Source organism: Halichoerus grypus, chromosome 15, assembly GCF_964656455.1.
Source record: "Halichoerus grypus chromosome 15, mHalGry1.hap1.1, whole genome shotgun sequence".
In the NCBI taxonomy this organism is placed as follows: domain Eukaryota; kingdom Metazoa; phylum Chordata; class Mammalia; order Carnivora; family Phocidae; genus Halichoerus; species Halichoerus grypus.
In genome coordinates this window covers 34,869,022-34,888,286 of record NC_135726.1, presented here as the reverse complement: position 1 = coordinate 34,888,286, position 19,265 = coordinate 34,869,022, and the positions used below count along the sequence as shown (strand labels likewise).

Below are 19,265 nucleotides of genomic sequence, written 5' to 3'. Positions count from 1 at the left end.
ACCATAGAAGCAAAAAATTTAAATGTGATTTTTTTCAAGGTTTTTTTTTTTTTTTTATGGTTTTATGTTCTATTCTCTTGGCTTTTCCAATAAAGAAAACCATCATTAAACTATCAGCCAAGTAACCATCATAACACCACTTAGTTTGAGAAGCTTTTAGTGTCCATTTTTTTCAATATAGTTCTTGTTAAAGTTACTTCGTCTTTTTAAGTCATTTTGGATCTTCCAGTCACTGAGTTATGATAGAAGCAACTATTCATCCACTGTGCTTCATTTTATGAATTTTTACCCTACTAAAAAATTCATGAACATCCATTACAACCTCATTTTTTGGATTCCATGGTGGGTTATAAATCACTTAGTCCAAACCCATCCTTTTTTCTAGCTTGATTTATGTAACAAATCACATTACTACAAGCTATATCCCAAGAAATGTTGCTTTTAGCCCTTTTAAATGAATGTTGAGGTAACACCTTGCAAGAATCAAATTGGTGTATATTCTATTGGTAATATTCCCCTAATATTAATTTATTCATTAGCTAATCATAGACTAACTTAATTTTCTGAGAGTATCTTGTGCCAGTAAAATATTTTTAATGCTTACAACATAATATATTCCATTTGCCAATAAAATGTAAATCACATTAGGAATATGTTTGAGTTTCTAAATAGCTTGCTGTTGCCAGAGATTCAAATAACCAGTGGATAGTAAATTAACATATTTGTGAATTTCAAGTAAGTCCAATTATTTAATCAATTGCATTGGGAAAGCAGGTTAAAATGGAGAGAATTGAACATTTACTGTATTCTAGGCACAATGTTTCTTTTGTAATGGTTTATTAAGATAATTTCCAAATTTATCTCTTAACTGTTTTTATGTACCATTGTTGAAGACAGAACCTTGGGCTGGCTACATTATGTATTTCCTTTAGTATAGACTTTCTTTTGTATTTGCCTTTTGATTAGGTTATTTTCTCTCCATTCTCAAAATTCTGCAATCTTAATAACACATATACCTCACTGTAAAGGGAAGTTTTCTGGTATTTAGTAAGGTTAGATGCATGTGTTTGTGCATTAAACCACCACATATTCCTCACTTGGACATTATTCCTTTAGGTTCCAGGCCTTGTCATTTCTCTAAAATATCCTTGAATATGAAAAGAGACCACTGTCCTTGTCTTGAGTACTCTAGCACTACCATGTGAAATATTACGGAATTTGTTTAAAATATGGAAGCATTAAGTACTTACTTTACTGGTGGTGAAATGCTAGGCTGCAGATTTGAGTCAGTAGGACAGTATATTAAACCCAGATTATTGGCTCAATTGTTCTTGAAAACCAGGGTAAAATGGTCAGCATAGATTCTAGTGAAGACATACAAAAATATAAAGATTTCCTGTGATCAGTGTAATCTATATGAAAAGTCCAACTGTCTTTTTGCAGAATTTGACAAGCTGATCATAAAATTCATATGGAAATGCAAGGGACTCAGAATAGCCAAAACAGCCCAGAGAAAGAATAAAGTTGGGTTCACACTTTCCATTTTCAAAATTTACTACAGTACTATGCGTATTATATGTAGAGTAATATGCTACAATAATTAAATAGTGTGATATTGGCTTAAGAACAGACATAGAGATCAATAGAATAGAATTGACAATCCAGAAATAAGTCCATACATTTATGGTAGTTGATTTTGATGAAGGTGCAAAGACAGTTCAATAGAAAAAGGATAGTTTTTTTCAACAAATGGTGCTGGGGCAACTGGATATCTACATGCAAAAGAATGAATTTGGATCCCTACTTCACACCATATATAAAAACTAATTGGAAATGGATCAAAGACTTGTATGTAAGAGCTAAAACTAAAAAACTCTTAGAAGAAAACATAGTTGTAAATCATTGTGACCTTGGATTAGACAAGATCACACTTTAGATGTAACATCTAAAGCACATGCAACCAACAACAACAAAAAGGGTCTCTACAGGTTTTTGTGTGAACAAAAGCTTTCATTTATCTTGGATGAATGCCCAGTAGTACATTTGGCAGGTAGTTGCTGTTTAGATTTCAAAGAAACTGCCAAGACTGTTTGCCAGAGTCCTGAATCATTTTACTTTCCTACCAGCAATGTATGAGCGATACAGTTTGCATCTTTGCCAGCATTTGGTGTTACCATTATTTTTTATTTTAGGTACTCTGATTGGTTTATAGTGGTATCTCATTGTGGTTTTAATTTGCATTTCCTAGTGGATAATGAATGATGTTGGAACTTTTCATCTGCTTATTTGCTGTCTGTAAATTCTCTTCAGTGAAGTGACTCTTCATGTTTTTGGCTCATTTTTACTTGGGTTGTTTTTTTTTTTATTGTTGATTTCTTGATAGTTGTTAATTCTAGATACTAGTCCTTTGTCAGATACGTGTTTTGCAAATATATTGTCCCTGTCTATAGCTTGTCTTTGTATCCTCTTAACAGAATCTGTCACAGAGCAAAAAATTTTAATTTTGATGAAATTCAGTTCATCAGTTTTTCCTTTTATGGGTTGTACCTTTGGTATAAAGTCAGATAACTTTTTGCCTAACCCTGGATCCTTAAGATTTTCTTCAACAACTTGTTTTCCAGAAGTTGTATACTTTTATGTTTTATATTTAATTTTATGATTCATTTTGCATTAATCTTGTATAAGGTTTGATGAGAGTAAGGTTGAAGTTCTTATTCCTTTTTTCTTTTTTACCTAAGAATGTCCAGTTGTTCCAGCATCATTTGCATTTGTTAAAAAGACTATCATTCCTCCATTGAAATGCCTTTGTGCTCTTGTTAAAAATAAAGTGGGCATATTTGTATCAGTCTGTTTCTGGGTTCTATGTGTTTATCCCTCCACCAATACTACACAGACTTGATGTGCTTGTGATTTTTCTTCTTTAGCCTGTTAATATTATGGTGGATTATATTGATTTTTGATTATTGAACCTGCCCTGTATCCCTGGAATCAACTCTACTTGGTCAGTTATGGTGATAATTCATTTTATATGTTGCTAAATTCTATTTGGTAATTTTTTGAAAAGGATTTAATATATATATGGATGAGAGATATTGGTGTATAGTTGTTTTTTGTGTATTGTCGTTGTCTGGTTTTGGTATCAAGGTAATGCTAACTTCATGAAATAAAACCCAAAGTACTTTCTCTCCTGTTTATTGGAAGAGTGTATGTAGAATTGGTGTTAACTTTTTTTAAATGTTTGATAAAATTCTCTAATCAAATCATCTAGGCTTGGAGATTTATTTATTTATTTTTGGCCATTTTAAAGTTATGGATTAAATATCCTTAAAAGTTATAGGGCTATTCAAATGATTTATTTTATATTGGGTAAGTAGTGGTAGTTAGTGCTTTTCTAGGAATTGATTCATTTTTTTCTAAGTTGTCAAATTTATGTATGTAGAATTATTTGTAGTGTTTTCTTATTACCCTTTTGATGTCTACTATGTCAGTAATGATATTTCCTTTTTTATTCCTAATATTGGTCATTACTGTCTTTTGTTTTATTTCTTTGACAGCCCTGCTAGTGGTTTATCAACTTTTCATTAGCTTTTCAAAGATCAGTTGTTTCATTGATTTTCTCTGTTATTTTCTGTTTTTATTTTTTTAATTTTTAAAATTTTTTGTTGTTATGTTAATCACCATACATTACATCATTAGTTTTTGATGTAGTGTTCCATGATTCATTGTTTGCGTATAACACCCAGTGCTCCATACAGTACGTGCCCTCTTTAATACCCATCACCAGGCTAACCCATCCCCCCATCCCCCTCCCCTCTGGAACCCTCAGTTTGTTTCTCAGATTCCACAGTCTCTCATGGTTCGTCTCCTCCTCCAATTCCCCCCCCTTCATTTTTCCCTTCCTGCTATCTTCTTCTTCTTTTTTTTTTTAACATATAATGTATTATTTGTTTCAGAGGTACAGGTCTGTGATTCAACAGTCTTACACAATTCATAGCGCTCACCATAGCACATACCCTCCCCAATGTCTATCACCCAGCCACCCCATCCCTCCCACCCCCCACCACTCCAGTGATCCTCAGTTTGTTTCCTGAGATTAAGAATTCCTCCTGTCAGTGAGGGCATATGATACATGTCTTTCTCTGTTTGACTTATTTCACTCAGCATAATACCCTCCAGTTCCATCTACATCGCTGCAAATGGCACTATTTCATTCCTTTTGATGGCTGCATAATATTCCATTGTATATATACACCACATCTTCTTTATCCATTCATCTGTTGATGGACATCTTGGCTCTTTCCACAGTTTGGCTATTGTGGACATTGCTGCTGTAAACATCAGGGTGCACGTACCCCTTTGGATCCCTACATTTGTATCTTTGGGGTAAATACCCAGTAGTGTAAAAATAGAGCTACTATACGACCCAGCAATTGTTATTTTCTGTTTTTAATGTCATTGATTTCTGCTCTTATCTCTCTATATTTTTCTGTTTGCTTTGAGTTTATTTTGCTCTTTTTCCAGGTTCTTTATGTTGGAGCTTAGATAATTGATTTGAGGCTTTTTTTCTTTTTTCTAGGATATGCATTTAGTGTTATAAATTTCTCTCTCAGCATTGCTTTAGCTGTGCTACACAAGCTTTGATGTTATATTTTCCTTTTTATGTTAAGTATATTTTTTTAATTTCACCTGAGACTTCCTCTTTGACCCATGTGGATTTTGTAGATGGGCATGTATTGTTTTGTTACAAGTGTTGGTAGATTTTCTTGTTGTCTTTCTGTTGTTGATCCTAGTTTGATGCCATTGTAGTCAGAGAACATGTTATGATTTCAGTTCTTTTATATTTTTGAGGTCTTATTTATGGCTAAGATATGATCTGTCTTAGTGTATGTTGATTGGCACTTGAAAAAAAGTTGTACTCAATTCATATTATGTAGATTTTTATTAGTCAGCTTGAGCTATTGGTAGCTTAAAGAATAGGAATTTATTTATTATAGTTCTGGAGGCTAGAAAGTCCAAGAGCAAGACCAAAGTGCCACCTAATTTGATTCTCTAGTGAGGACTGTCTTTCTGGTTTACAGATAGTTACCTTCTTACTATGTCCTCTCATGGGCAAGAGGGAGAGAGAAAGGAAGATCTCTGGTATCTCTTCTTATAGGGATACTAATGCCATCATGAAGGCCACACTCTGATGACCTAATCTAAACCAGATTACCTTCTAAAGGCCTCATATTCAAATATATAAAACTGGAGGTTGGGGCTTCAATGTATTTGTGTTTGGGGGACATAATTTGGTCCATAGCAGGAATGTTATAAAAATATTGATTAGATTCTGCTGGCTAATGGTTCTTCTATATCCTTTCAAATTTTATGCCTAGTCTTTCTACTAATTGTTGAGAAAGGAGTATTGAGTCTCCAACTATAATTGTGGTTTTGTCTATTTGTCCTTTTAGTTCTATCAATTTTGCTTCACATATTGTGCAGCTCTTTTATTTGGTGCATGTACATTTAAGATTGCAATGTCTTGGGGCGCCTTGGTGGCTCAGTCATTAAGCGTCTGCCTTCGGCTCAGGTCATGATCCCAGGGTCCTGGGATCGAGCCCGACATGGGGCTCCCTGTTCAGCGGGAAGCCTGCTTCTCCCTCTCCCACTCCCCCTGCTTTTGTTCCCTCTCTTGCCGTGTCTCTCTCTGTCAAATAAATAAATAAATCTTTTAAAAAACAAAAAAAAGATTGCTCTGTCTTCTTGGTGAATCGACCATTTAATCATTATATAATATCCCTCTCAGTCTCCAGTAATTTTCATTGCCCTGCTGTCTACTTTATCTGATATTAAATAGTCACTCTTGCTTTTTTTAAATTAATGTTTGCATGATATTTCTTTTTTTATCCTTTTACTTTCGGTCTGCTTATATTGTTACATTTGAATTGAGTTTCTTATTGGATGATATATAATTGGGTCCTGGTTATTTTTGTTTTTTGATCTCTTTTAAGATTTTATTTATTTATTTGAGAGAGAGCACAAGCAAGCACAAGTAGGGGGAGGGACAGAAAGAGAGGGAGAAGCAGACTTCCTGCTGAGCAGGGAGCCCGATGTGGGGGTTCAGTCCCTGAACTGAAGGCAGATGCTTAACCAACTGAGCCACTCAGGCACCCCGGGTCATATTTTTAAATCAACTCTGCCAATTTTTCTTTTAATTGATATAGTTAGATCCTACTGATATGTTTGGGGTTAAGTCTGCCATTTTATTTCTGTTTTGTGTTTATTCTCTCTGTTTTTCATTTCTCTCTTTTTCTTTTTCTACCTTCCTGTGGGTTCTTGAACATTTTTTAGAGTTCCATTTTGATATATGTATATTGGATTTGAATGTATCTTTTTGTGTAGCTTTTTAGTGGTTGCTGTAGGTATTACATTATTTATACACAACAGGTCAGCTTATTGATGTCATCATTGTACCAGTTGGAGGGAAATAGAGAATTACCCTTGCCCATCTATAATATAATTATCTTAAATATTTCTTCCCCATACATTTAGAACCACAGTTTTACAACTTTTGCTGTAACTATTACACATAATTTATAAAATGTAAGAGGAGAAGAAAAGCCTGTTATATTTACCCATATTTTTGCTTACCATATTCTTTCTTCCTTTTTGATTGTTCCAAGGTTGTTGTTTTCTTTCCCTCTTTCGTCCTATCATTTCCTTTCTGTTTTGAGAACTTATTTTAGTCACACTTTTAGAGTAGATCTGCTGGTGACAGATCTCTTATTTTTCTTTTATCTGAGAATGTCTTGCTCAGCTAGATAGATAAATTGATAGATAAAAGAATGTGTTTACGCATGTAAAATTCTGGGTTGACAGTTCTTTTCTTTTAGTGCTTGAAAACTTTCATGCTACATCCTTTTAGCCTTCATGGTTTCTTATAAGTCACTGTTATTCATTTGTTTTTCCTCCTATAGGTCAGGTGTTTTTTTCTGGCTACTTTCAAGATTTTTTTTTTACAAGATTTTTTATTTTTAACTAATCTCCACACCCAACCTGGGGCTTAAAATCATGACCCTGAGCTCGCTCCACCCCCTGAGCCAACCAGGTGCCTCTTTTTTAAGATTTTTAATTTGTATTAGTTTTCAAAACTTATGATGTGTCCTAGCATGGATATTTTTATTTTATTCTGTTTGAGTTAGCTGCTTGAATCTGTAGCTTTTGTCTTTTGCTAATTGGGAAGTTCTCTACCATTATTTCAAGTACTTTTTTTTAGCCCTGCTCTCTTTCTCCTCTCCTTCATGGAGTCCAGTGACATGAATGTTAGATGTCCCACAGGCCCCTGAGGCTCTCTTCATTTTTTTTTAACAGTCTGTTTTCTCTCTTTTGCTCAGATTGGATAATTTTTATTATTTTATCTTCTAATTTAGTTATTTTTTCTTCTGTCTTTTCCATTCTGCCATCAATCCTGTCTATTGAGCTTTTCTCTTTGATTATTGTATTTTTCAATTCTAACGGTTTTGCTGAGACTATCCATTTCTTAGCTGAGGCTTTCTATCTTTTCATATGTTTCACTCATATTCATAATTGCTCAATGAAGCATTTTTATCATGGCTGCTTTAAAATTTTGTCCCATAATTCTAACATCTTTTTCATCTCAGTGTTAGGATTTATTGATTGTCTTTTTCATTCAGCTGGAGATCTTTCTGTTTTTAGATATGATGAGTGATTTTTTTTATTGAGACATGGACATTTAGGTATTATATTATAAGGCCCTGAATCTTTTTTTTTAACTTTTTACTTTAACTGTATTTTATTGATACCACTCTGGTAGGGGCAGGGGACGGGAGCATCACTGTTATTACCAGGTGAGAATGTATTGCCGGGTTTTTTGTTGACACCCAAGATGGAGATTCTTTGTTACTTCTGGGTCTGGGTGGGATGTATATTTCCCCGGTAGGCCTCCACTGATAACCTCCCTAGCTGGAAAGGATAGGAATGCTTCATTACTTATTCCCAGTTGGCCTCCACTTACATGATAGGGAAAGGGTGTAGTCTCCTTACAGCTGGGCATTAGTGAAAGTCCTGACTGTCCATTGGACCTCCCCTGATGCCATCCCAGCAGGACAAGGAGGTTCATTTCAATACTGATGGGTAGGAGTGGAAATCTAGGCTCTCCGTGTGATCTTCACAGTATGAGGAGGGGAGACTTCTTACCACCCATTGGGAATGAAAGGTCTTGGCTTCCTCCTTGGACTTTTGTGACACCATCATAGCTGCGAGGATTGGTGAATGGGTATGGTTCCTCATTATAGACTCTGGAATGTAAAAGTCTAGGTTTTCCACTCAGCCTTTATAAGACTAGGTGGGGCTAAGGCCACAGTTTTTTTCTGAATGGTTTTTGTCTAAAAGTTTTCTGTTTTGCTAGGCTGCCCTTTTCCTGGTCCTTTGGATAGAAAGAGCAGGCTTTTGTTGGGGCTTTTTGTGTATGCACCTACTGGCATTCCTAGTTGTTGGCTTCTTTATCTTTAAGTCTGTTATATATGAGGCAAAAAGGAAACTCAGAGTGTTTACCACGGTGTTGTTCCTAGAATCTTGAGGTTCTTAGCCAGTCTGCCTTATTTCCATTTTCTGAGCCTTTTTATGTTTGCTTACATAGTGTCCAAGGTTTTTAGTTATATTTAGTGAGAGGCATTTGGGAAAGTTATGTCTGCTCTACCTTTCCATCCATGTATTTCAAAATAAATTTCCCACCTTTTTCCATTCTTTCAGAATAAGTTTCCCTATTCTGTAATAAAAGTAGTGCTTACGATGACATGAATAACTCAGAACAGTGGTTCTCAAATTTAAAGCACATTCAAGCACCTAGAGGGCTTTTAACACTGATTGTCGGATCCCACTCCCAGAGAGGAGTGAGAACTGGCATTTCTAGTAAGTTCCCAGGGAATGCTGCTGCTCTGGGGACCACAGACTAGGTGTAGCAGTAATGTAGCAGTCCCATTACAGCAGTCTGTAATGACTGCTTTAAAGAAATGCTTGATTCTTTAAAGAAATGATGATAGACCATGATTTTCAAAAGGTATTAATGGCACATGCAGTTGCTTTAAGTAAAAACAAAAAGATTACGATAAGTATAATAAACTAGATATTTGATCTAAAATATTTAAAGGTTATATTTAAAGGTTGACATAAGATGACAGTGTCACACTTTTTTTCAGATTTTATTTTATATTAAAGATTTTATTTGTCAGAGAGAGAGAGAGAGAGAGAAGCACAAGCATGGGGAGCGGCAGGCAGAGGGAGAAGCAGGCTCTCTGCTGAGCAAGGATTCTGATGCGGGACTCGATCCCAGGACTCAATACAATAATCAAAGAAAAAAGCTCAATAGACAGGATTGAAGGCAGACACTTAACCGACTGAGGCACCCAGTGTCCCGACAGTGTCACATTTTTAATGAAATTGAGATCTTCCCATTTTTCAGCACTATTGTATATGGCATTTGAGCGGCCAAAGGAGTACACATTTTATACAAAGAGAAGAATATGGCAAAAAATGAGAGGTGTGGTGATCAGTTGTTCTTTGAGTATAAAATAATGCCTATTTCATTGGACCCTAAGCTAAGAATGTCAGGAAGGCTCTGTTAAATTGATCTGAACTAAAGATGCCCAACCTGGTTATTACTGAGTACATGTCATCATAATACACCTTCCTCTAAAGTTCATCTTTTTTTTTTTTTTCCTTGAGTTACTGAATATAAATGATACTGGGATTAAAATTACTCCCATCAATAGTATGACCATTTGTCTAGATCAAGGTGAACTTAGAAATATTTTTCCCAAAAGATCACTAACCATAAAAAAGAAAAATTAAAATAGTGAAATGTCAGATTAAAGTCTCTTAGACATTATTTTTCTCATGGAAGTTGTTATAAGTGTTAATAAAAAAACTTGCTTGTGAATATTCATTAGATAATGGTTCTTATTTTGTAGCCAGACATCAGAATTCTAAAGTATTTCCTTTTCTCTTTTAGCTCTGTTGGCTTAGCAAAAGCAGCTCTAGAAGCAATTAATGGATTCAACCTCTTTGGCAACCAGGTAAAAAAAAAAAAACACAACAGGAATATCAAAAACAAACTGATTATTTTGTTGAATTGCATGATTAATTAATTTGACCATTCATTTATGAAGTCATTCCTTATGATCAAAGAATGTCTGAAATTTATGTAGCAGCTCATGGTTGACCAACCTTTCCTTTGAGTAAGTTTGCCAGTTAAATTATATTTTTCTAACTAAAAAAGCATTGCTTAATTTAAAAATAGCTTTTGATAAAGAATTCTCATTTTCTTTGTTCAGTAGCTTTTCCCTCAAGTCTCTTGTTGAGCTTTCACATTTTTATTTCTCTCTCCCTCTTTTTTTTTTAAGTAAACTCTAGGGGCGCCTGGGTGGCTCAGTCGTTGGGCATCTGCCTTTGGCTCAGGTCGTGATCCCGGGGTCCTGGAATCGAGCCCCGCATCGGGCTCCCTGCTCAGCGGGAGGCCTGCTTCTCTCTCTCCCACTCCCCCTGCTTGTGTTCCTGCTCTCACTCTCTCTTTTCTGTCAAATAAATAAATAAAATCTTAAAAAATATATATATATGTATATATATAAAGTAAACTCTATGCCCATCATGGGGCTTGAACTAACAACCCCAAGATCAAGAATTGCATGCTTTACCGACTGAGCCAGCCAAGCACTCTGTTTTCACATTTTTAAATATTCCTGACATTACCAACCATATATTTTCTGTGTCAGTTCCCATGTTGGTTTCAATTTAATGTATATCAATGTGTATCTCATGCAGAGGGGAATTTGTGTAATATGTGCAGCCAAAGAATTGGAAACTTTGATCCTAGCTTAACCCTCAGCTACCTGTAATTTTATGTCTAAATCTCTTTTTCTTTGGGATAAAAAGGAAACCCTGAGGGTTGCCTTAAATTTTCATAAGATGTTTAACGAGTTTCTGCACCTAATCAAGTGACCATGGACTGGGTTGTCAATGGAAGGCAATAATATGTAGGAATACAGGTTACTTTTCTGAATCAAGGAGTAGGCTAATTTTCTTTAGCAATTTTTGTGGATTTCTAAGATGGGAGGGTAAAGGAAGTTTCCAACTGATACTGTAAATAACCCTAAGCTGTTAAAATGCTAAGTCAGTGAAGATAAATTTTAAGAACTTACGCAGATCTGCAAAATGTGGCATGGTTTCTATTATGGCAGTTATAATACTCTGCACCTGAAGTCTTGAATTTAAGAAAGTTCAAGTTGGAGTATAGTAGCAAACTGCCTCTCTTCCCCTCCCTACATACACAAACTGTCCTTTCCTCTCACTCCAATTTCCTTTGGAGGATGGCTTCTGATTATATCCAGGACATGAAGAATGAAGAATAAGCACAGACATGAAGAGATCAGGAAGAGGGGAGCAGCACCTCATTCTGGTTCCCAAGAGGTGACTCTAAATCACCCACTCCCATACTCTTATTCTTCTCTCAAGACCTCTGGCTGGAGAAATGGAGGGATCAGAGCTTGTGGGGACTTAGGGGTTTTTGAGCCAATTGAAAATCATGAATATTAATATTAGACCTCTCCTGGAGAGTCTTCCTTCCTCTGGCACTGATTCCTTGGTTTGTATCAACATTTCCCTCTCCCAGGAAGAGTCAACATACTTAGGGAAATTCCACATGTATCTTTCAATGCTTTTCGTTTCCTTTTACCCCTTCCTCACTCAATACATTCATTTAAATGTGTATATATTTATGAATGTGTGTGTGTAAATATAAATATGTAGAGAATATATATATATGTGTGTGTATATATATATATATATATATATATATATATAAAATAGAGAGAGAGATAGATAAGTAGGGATAGATAGATAGGAAGGAAGGAAGGGAGGGTAATATGGCATAAAGGAATGACGTTGTTTTTGGAGTCAGGAAACAGAATCACTGTATGCTCCGTACTCCCACTAGTGAGCTCTGTAACTTTGGCTATTTACCTGTGTCTCAGCTTCCTCATCTGAAGAGGTAGAGGTAATGATACTAGGACCTAACAGAGAAGGTTTTCATACAATTCAAAAACAGTTAGCATAGTGCTTGGCAAAGATTAAACCTCAGTAAGTGTTATCTCTTGTTACCATTAATGAATTACTGGTAATCCTAAAGAAAGGAAATGTAGAGATTGGACTGGAAAACCTCTAGAGAGTATCTCAAAGAGATGGAGAAGAGTCATGGACTAAACCAGTAGTGTTACAGCAACAGTCTGGAAAGATGCAGGTCTTGCTCTTCTGTTCTCCATGGCCTACCAGATAGTGGCTGAGTGGAGTTGTGTGTTTAGTGAAGTAGTGGTCAGCTCTTTTTTGCAGCTGTGCCATCTCCTTTGATGTACTCGAATCTTAGCACATGTAGCTTATGTATCTGGTATATACCCCCTCCACCTACCTAGATACCCACACACATAATGGCACCTTTCCCAACTCCTTATCTCTCAGGGCTCTACCTTCAGCCTGCTTTTCCCAGAAAGCTCTCATAGAGCTCTTAGCCATAACTCTAAAAGCACTGAATTGATTTTTTTTTTTTAAGATTTTATTTATTTGACAGAGAGAGACACAGCGAGAGAGGGAACACAAGCAGGGGGAGTGGGAGAGGGAGAAGCAGGCTTCCCGCTGAGCAGGGAGACCGATGTGGGGCTCGATCCCAGGACCCTGGGATCATGACCTGAGCCGAAGGCAGACGCTTAACAACTGAGCCACCCAGGCACCCCTGAATTGATTTTTTATGCATTCTGATTTTGAGTTATAAGTATATTGCCGGTATTGTTACCCAGCCATAATTTCTCAATCTTGGCTGTGCATTGGAATTATTTGAGGAACTTAAAAAACAATACTGATGCATGGGCTCTAGTCCTAAAGATTCTGATTGAATTGGTCTGGGGGAGGCCTTGGTGTTGAAGTTTTCCTGTACTGCCCAGGAATTCTAATTTGCAGCCAAGGATGAGAACAACTGCTCTAAGCAGAGTTCATATATTTTTTTTAAATTTTATTTATTTATTTGTCAGAGAGAATGAGAGAGAGCGCACACAAGCAGGGAGAGCGGCAGACAGAGAGAGAAGCAGGCTCCTCACGGAGCAAGGAGCCCGATGCGGGTCTCGATCCCAGGATCCTGGGATTATGACCTGAGCCGAAGGCAGATGCTTAACTGACTGAGCCACCCAGCCACCCAGAACTCTCCCAAAGCAGAGTTCATTCTTGACCTTGTTTAACTTGTGTCTGTTTCTAGCAGAGCTATATACCAAATGTTCACTGACTTAACTATTCCTTGATTATTTCAGGTAGAAATTTAGACAAATAATGTTTTATTCCTGTAGCCACACAGATGTTACCTATTACGAGTAGAATCCCTCTTTGTCTTCCATTTTTCTTGGGTAATATCAGAGGGAATCCTAGTTTTGCAAATTCCCATCACTACAGCAGTTAAATTAAAAAGATACCTGCTAAACAGCACATTTAAAAGTGCGTGTGATCTTTTTAGAGTTTAATCATCTTATAATATTGCTTCATGTACTTAAAAGAGACCGCAGCTCTTTTAAGTACATGAAGTCAGTAGCTAGAAAAGTCAGTAGCTAGAAAAAGAACTAATATAACAAATGTTTTTATTCAAATGAAAACCCAAAGAAGCCTCTTCAAGACTTGAGGGATTTCAGGTCACATGGGTATTCTGTTATTTCTAACAACTATTGATACAGTGTTTTGGAAGACCTGCTCATGTGTCTTTAAATTAATTTAGAGCTTTCAAAAAATGCTTCTCCTGTTGGTGGCAACTCAGAGAGTAATAGATCTTTGGAGCTGGAAGGGCCTATCTCTCAAAATGAGTGGTCAGAGAGTTGAGATGGCTTTTTGCAGGTCATGAAACAGAGGCAAAACCAGGAATTAAACCAAAGCCACTTGGTAATGAATCTAGAATATAAGCTATCAGTACAGGAAATCTTCGATCTTGAATGCTTTCCACCTTTGCAGCTGTGCTTTTTCTTGGAAAACTCTTAAGGCATTTCTTTTTTTGAGTTAAATTAAAATTTTCATTGAGATAGAATTGATATATAACATTAATTTCAGGTGTATGACAATGACTGGATATTTGTATATATTGCAAAATGATCACCACATTAAGTCTAGTTAACATCCATCAACATACATAGTTTGAATTTTTTTTCTTGTGATGGGAACTTTTAAGATCTATTCCCTTAGCAACACTCAAATATACAAATACAATATTATTAACTATAGTCACCATGCTGTACATTACATCCCCAAGATTTATTTTATAACTGAGAGTTTGTACCTTTGACCACACTATTTTCTTAATTATTGAACTTTTGAAGGAGGTATCCGTATATGAAAAATGTGAAAGACTTGCCTTTTGCCCTTTGTGTACTTCAGTGTATAAGATGAATGTTAATTTTTATTTTTATGGGAATTATTGGGTGGAAAAGCTTTTCGTTTTCATTATTACTATCATGTGTTTCTACTTCCTTTCTTTTTTTAAATATTAGACTTGCTTTATTATTCAAGAAAAAAACCCATTATTTAAATATTTACTCTATGAATAAAATCTTAAAAAAAAAAAAAAAAGGGACGCCTGGGTGGCTCAGTGGGTTAAGCGTCTGCCTTTGGCTCAGGTCATGATCCCAGGGTCCTGGGGTAGAGTCCTGCATCGGGGTCCTTGCTCAGCAGGGAGTCTGCTTCTACCTCTGCCTGCCGCTCCCCCTGCTTGTGCTCTCTCTCTCTCTAACAAATAAATAAAATCTTTAAAAAAATAAAATAAATATTTACTCTGAAACTATTTTCAAAACTTATTTTCCTTTGTGAGAGAATATCTAAGAAGAAAATATGATAAAATGGCCTAATTTCTTTACTGATAAGTTTATAATAAAGGCTAATTTTAGCATTTAGAAACATAACTCATATAATCCTCAATGTGAGAATTATATATTTCATCATGGTTTCAATATATATTCTGTATAAATATATATTATGTATAAAGAAATATATATATATAAAGAAATATTATTAGAAGTAATATTTAAATAAATCATAATTTACACTCAGCAAATGCCATTGACATTGTTAGCAATAGTTTTGTGATTCCTGGCTCTGAGTCTCAGCTCTCCTCTTCTGAAACCCTGAGAATTAACACTCAGGTTCATCTCTTTCTGTAGTTTGAAAATTCCATTATGTGAGTAGGACCTTCTGTAGAGAAAAGAAGCCTGGCTTGTGGGAGGGGCTACTAGAGGCTACTGTTTGGTCAGTATGTAAAAGTTGGCCATTCTGCACCCATAGCCATGGTGCATGGGGTAAGGCCCATCAACAAATATCATTTCTGTAAGAATTCACTTTCCAGGATCTGCCACAAAGCTAAGAGACAGCCTGATGCTGAACTAGGGAAGAATGTGGTGTCATCAGCGTGGTGTTGGTTTTGTTTTAGGAAGAATAGAAAAGATTTCATGTATAGTAGATATACTGACCAGTTTCATTGTTTGATTGTTTGATGCTGGATGAGGGCAGCAAGCCCATTAGCTCAGGTTCAGAGAAGTGATTAATGGGGAAAAGAAAGACCCAGACTGTCTTTCTGAAATTCAAATAATTTCACTTTGAATTGAGACTAAAGAGATCAGCAGTATCTTATGGTCATAGATGTCACCTTGGTACCATCTCAGAAATGTTTGTTGTGGTCATGGAGCCTGGAGTAGATGGTTCAGTGCAGCTCTTACCCATCACTGAAACTCAAGTCCCCATGACAGTAGTCAGGTTGAATCAAATTCTAGTGTATTTACTAGGACACAATTGCAGAAACTCAATTTGGGGATTAAAGTTTGAACTACCAGTCTTAAAATATGTTCTTTTGCTGGAGTTGGGATATTATGGCAGAGTTGTGATGATTTTAGAAAATGGAAGATTAAAATAAAATATCCAAAGCTAATCAGATATTTTACAATGACATATGTATATATAAAACGTCCTTTCATATAATGTGTCTTTAATTGGAGAAATTAAGATACTAACAGATGAGCTAAGGCCAGAATCTAAAGGTGATGACTAGAGAGATTACTCATATTATGAAAAGTGTTCAAAGCAATGGAGACATATGTAGCTTCCTTTGAAATTTACAGTCCTAAAATTAATGTGTCTGATAATTTAAGGAAGGTGATAATTAACTCCATATGTAGGTTTTCCTTGATGGCTTTTAGCAAAAGTTGATTCTGATAAGGAATAGTGGCTTTGGATGAATTTTATTCTCCTGTAAACCTGGGTTATATACCTAAAGCATGGTATATTTTTTAAGAGGTTAGCCAAACAATACAGTTAACTAACCTTTGATCTCAGTGTTAAAATATGGTAACATTATGAGATTATTTTTCCTTTTGTGCATACTTCTTAGAGGCTGGCAGAGAAAGAGACCTTAACAAATACTTTGAATTTAGGTAAATAAGCCACTGATTTTGGCCAGAAAATAGAAGCTGTTTATATTAATCAAATAATGTCAGGAATTGCCAAATTTGCCATTTTACTTCATTATTTATAAGTTTCCCTACTTAGATTGTATCTTTTAAAAATTCAATTCAAGGCAGACTGATTTGGCATGCAACTAACTTTATTAATTATCAGCCTAAGGATAAACCATAGGTCCTATTTTCTATACTCACAGATTCCCAACATCTCATACCCATTTATTTCTCTGCTGCTTTGCTCTAACCACCCTACTTGCTCCCCGATCCACCCAAATTCATAATTCTAGTTTACCTTCTCCAGAAAGTCCCCCAAGTTCCCTATTATTTTTCTCCTATTAATTTAAGAGGTTTATTATCATTAGTATTCTTTCATCTAAGCCAGTCATTTGGAACATAATTGTGTATTGCCACGTGCAATCTTTTGTTTTGCTTTATTCATCTTGTTTAGGGACTATATATCACCAGGGTCTGTTCCTTGAGAGAGGAGATCGACTCCTATCTTGTTTATTTTCCTCAAAGGAGAGAGCACTTGACTCTGACAGTGATAGCTACTGCAGCAAGCTTTTGTTGGGCTCAATTTTGTGGGTAGAGATGAGTAGTTGAGACTTTCAAATTGTAGGAAGGACAGTTAAGCATTAATCTCATTGTTGAGAGTCAGCTTCACTCATTCGTTGTTCATTTATTAATTATCAGAGTTAAGAGAGATTTAAGAAATGATACCATGAATGAAAAATTATTCTATTTTAATGAGCTAATATTCATGTATGAACAGGTTAACAGGAAAAATATACATATAGTGAATCTGATATTTGGATGTAGGGCCTAGTAGTCCTATATTTGGGCTGTCAGTCTAAGTGATTGATGGATTCTAGGTATTTTGGTTTCAGGGTGAATACATCTTCGAAGTTGGTTTAAATTTGGATGAGATTTAGAGGATAATATTAAAGTAACGTGAAAGTTATAAGAGTTCTCTTCTTCCTTTCTCCATGTGTTTTTCTGAGTATTCTCTTATTATGGAAGTTACTTTGTATTCCGATTTCATTTCCTGTGTTTTCAAAATATTTAGCTCCCCAGGAAAAGAGCAAAGCCATGTTTACTTATGACTATGCTCTTGAATATGGAAAGTACTAATGGCTAAATAGTAAACTTTTTAAAACTTGGTTATCAGACCAATTGCCATTTTTTTTGTTAATCTTTTTAAGTTTTTGGTTCTTATGTGAAAGATATTTTTTAATGTGGGCAATTGTATAACTCAGTGGTTAAGACATGAGCTTCTATGTCAAAGACCTGATTTTTGAACCCTTGCTCTGTTAAACTAGGAGTTAGCATGTTCTTCATTAAAATGGGGATAATAATATCTACATATTGGGGATTAAGTGAGATAATCCATGTGAAGCATAAAGAACAGTGCTTAACATCATGAATATTAGCTAGCATTATGTGAATTATTATTAGAGATGCTCCTATCTTCATATTTTAATCAAATAGTTTTTACAGCTTTAATTCTAGATTGTATAAATTTTTATAGATTGATCATATAATCAGTGTTCTTTTTAAGACTGTATAATTCAGATTTTGTGCATCCTAATTAATTCTTGCTTTATTCCTTGCCAAAAATGCTAGATAAACTATTTTTATCTTTATTAAAACAAATATCCTTAATTGATTAGTTATCTTGTAATCACTACATTTTGAATTATAATAAGACTAAGGAGAAATAGGGAAAATGTAAAAATAACATTTATATTTTATGATTATAATATTAATGTTTATTACAAGAAATTTGAGGAATACTGAAAAAAGAGAAAATTAAAATCTTCTGTAATGCCACTCTCAAATGCAAACCAATATTAATATGTTTGTGAAATTTCTTTATGTCCAGTATTCTACAGGTTCTTTTTTCTTGATTTAGGAAATGTTTTTTTCTCTCTCATTCCAGGGCTGTTCTTGGTCGGTTATATTTGTGGATCTCGATGCTCACAATCGCAATAGGCAAACTTTGTGTTCACTGTTACCCAGAGAATCAAGATCTCATGTGAGATATTTTTATAATAAACTAATATGAACTACCATTTATGATTGCTTCCCCAAAAAAGTGCTTCAAATGTTAGAGGTTGCCAGAAGAGGAGAGAGAAATAAATGATGCCCCTCACTCCACTGTCCTGTAGAGGTTTGGTTCAGGAAGTGAGCAGAGCTGTGGACAGCTAATTTGTCCTTGGGTCTTTTGTAGAACTATAGAAAACTAGACCTATTTTTTGAGGAAGGGGTAGAGAGTAGCAACATTATACCAAAATGAATTTTTTGGTCATAGGGTATTAGAAAAATGTTTTTCATGATTTATCTTTCTTTTGAATAAAGTTACTTGCTTTGTTTCTTTTCTCTCATGTGATTCACCCTTAAACTTTTTATATGCATGTAATACCTGATTACAGATTTTTCTAGGGGTTATTTGTGGCTCTATTCTTAGAAAACACCCCAAATAAAATAATATAATTATTTAAAAAGTACAATTTTATAGAAATAATACAAGATTATGATAAACAGAACCCACAAATAAGCAAATAATAACAATATCCACTAATTATTTCACCACTCAATTATAGTTTTAGGGTGACATCATTTGGCTTTATGTTTCCACACATTTTTATGTACATATGTAATCTTTTTATTTTACAAGACTGGAAGAATATTGTTTATAATGCTTAATAACCTAGTTCCATGACTGGACATATTTCCATATCGATA

At 35.1% G+C, this 19,265-nt stretch overlaps 1 protein-coding gene across 4 annotated transcripts in view; it reads left to right on the top strand.

The window, feature by feature from the left end:
• PHKB (phosphorylase kinase regulatory subunit beta) overlaps positions 1 to 19,265 on the top strand; it is a 289,132-nt gene that overhangs the window by 136,218 nt on the left and 133,649 nt on the right. For all 4 annotated transcript variants that reach the window (XM_078062851.1, XM_078062849.1, XM_078062852.1 and 1 more), the window contains 2 exons: positions 10,010 to 10,073; positions 18,460 to 18,555. In XM_078062851.1, coding sequence (XP_077918977.1) covers positions 10,010 to 10,073; positions 18,460 to 18,555 — 160 coding nt within the window. The remainder of the gene's footprint in view (positions 1 to 10,009; positions 10,074 to 18,459; positions 18,556 to 19,265) is intronic.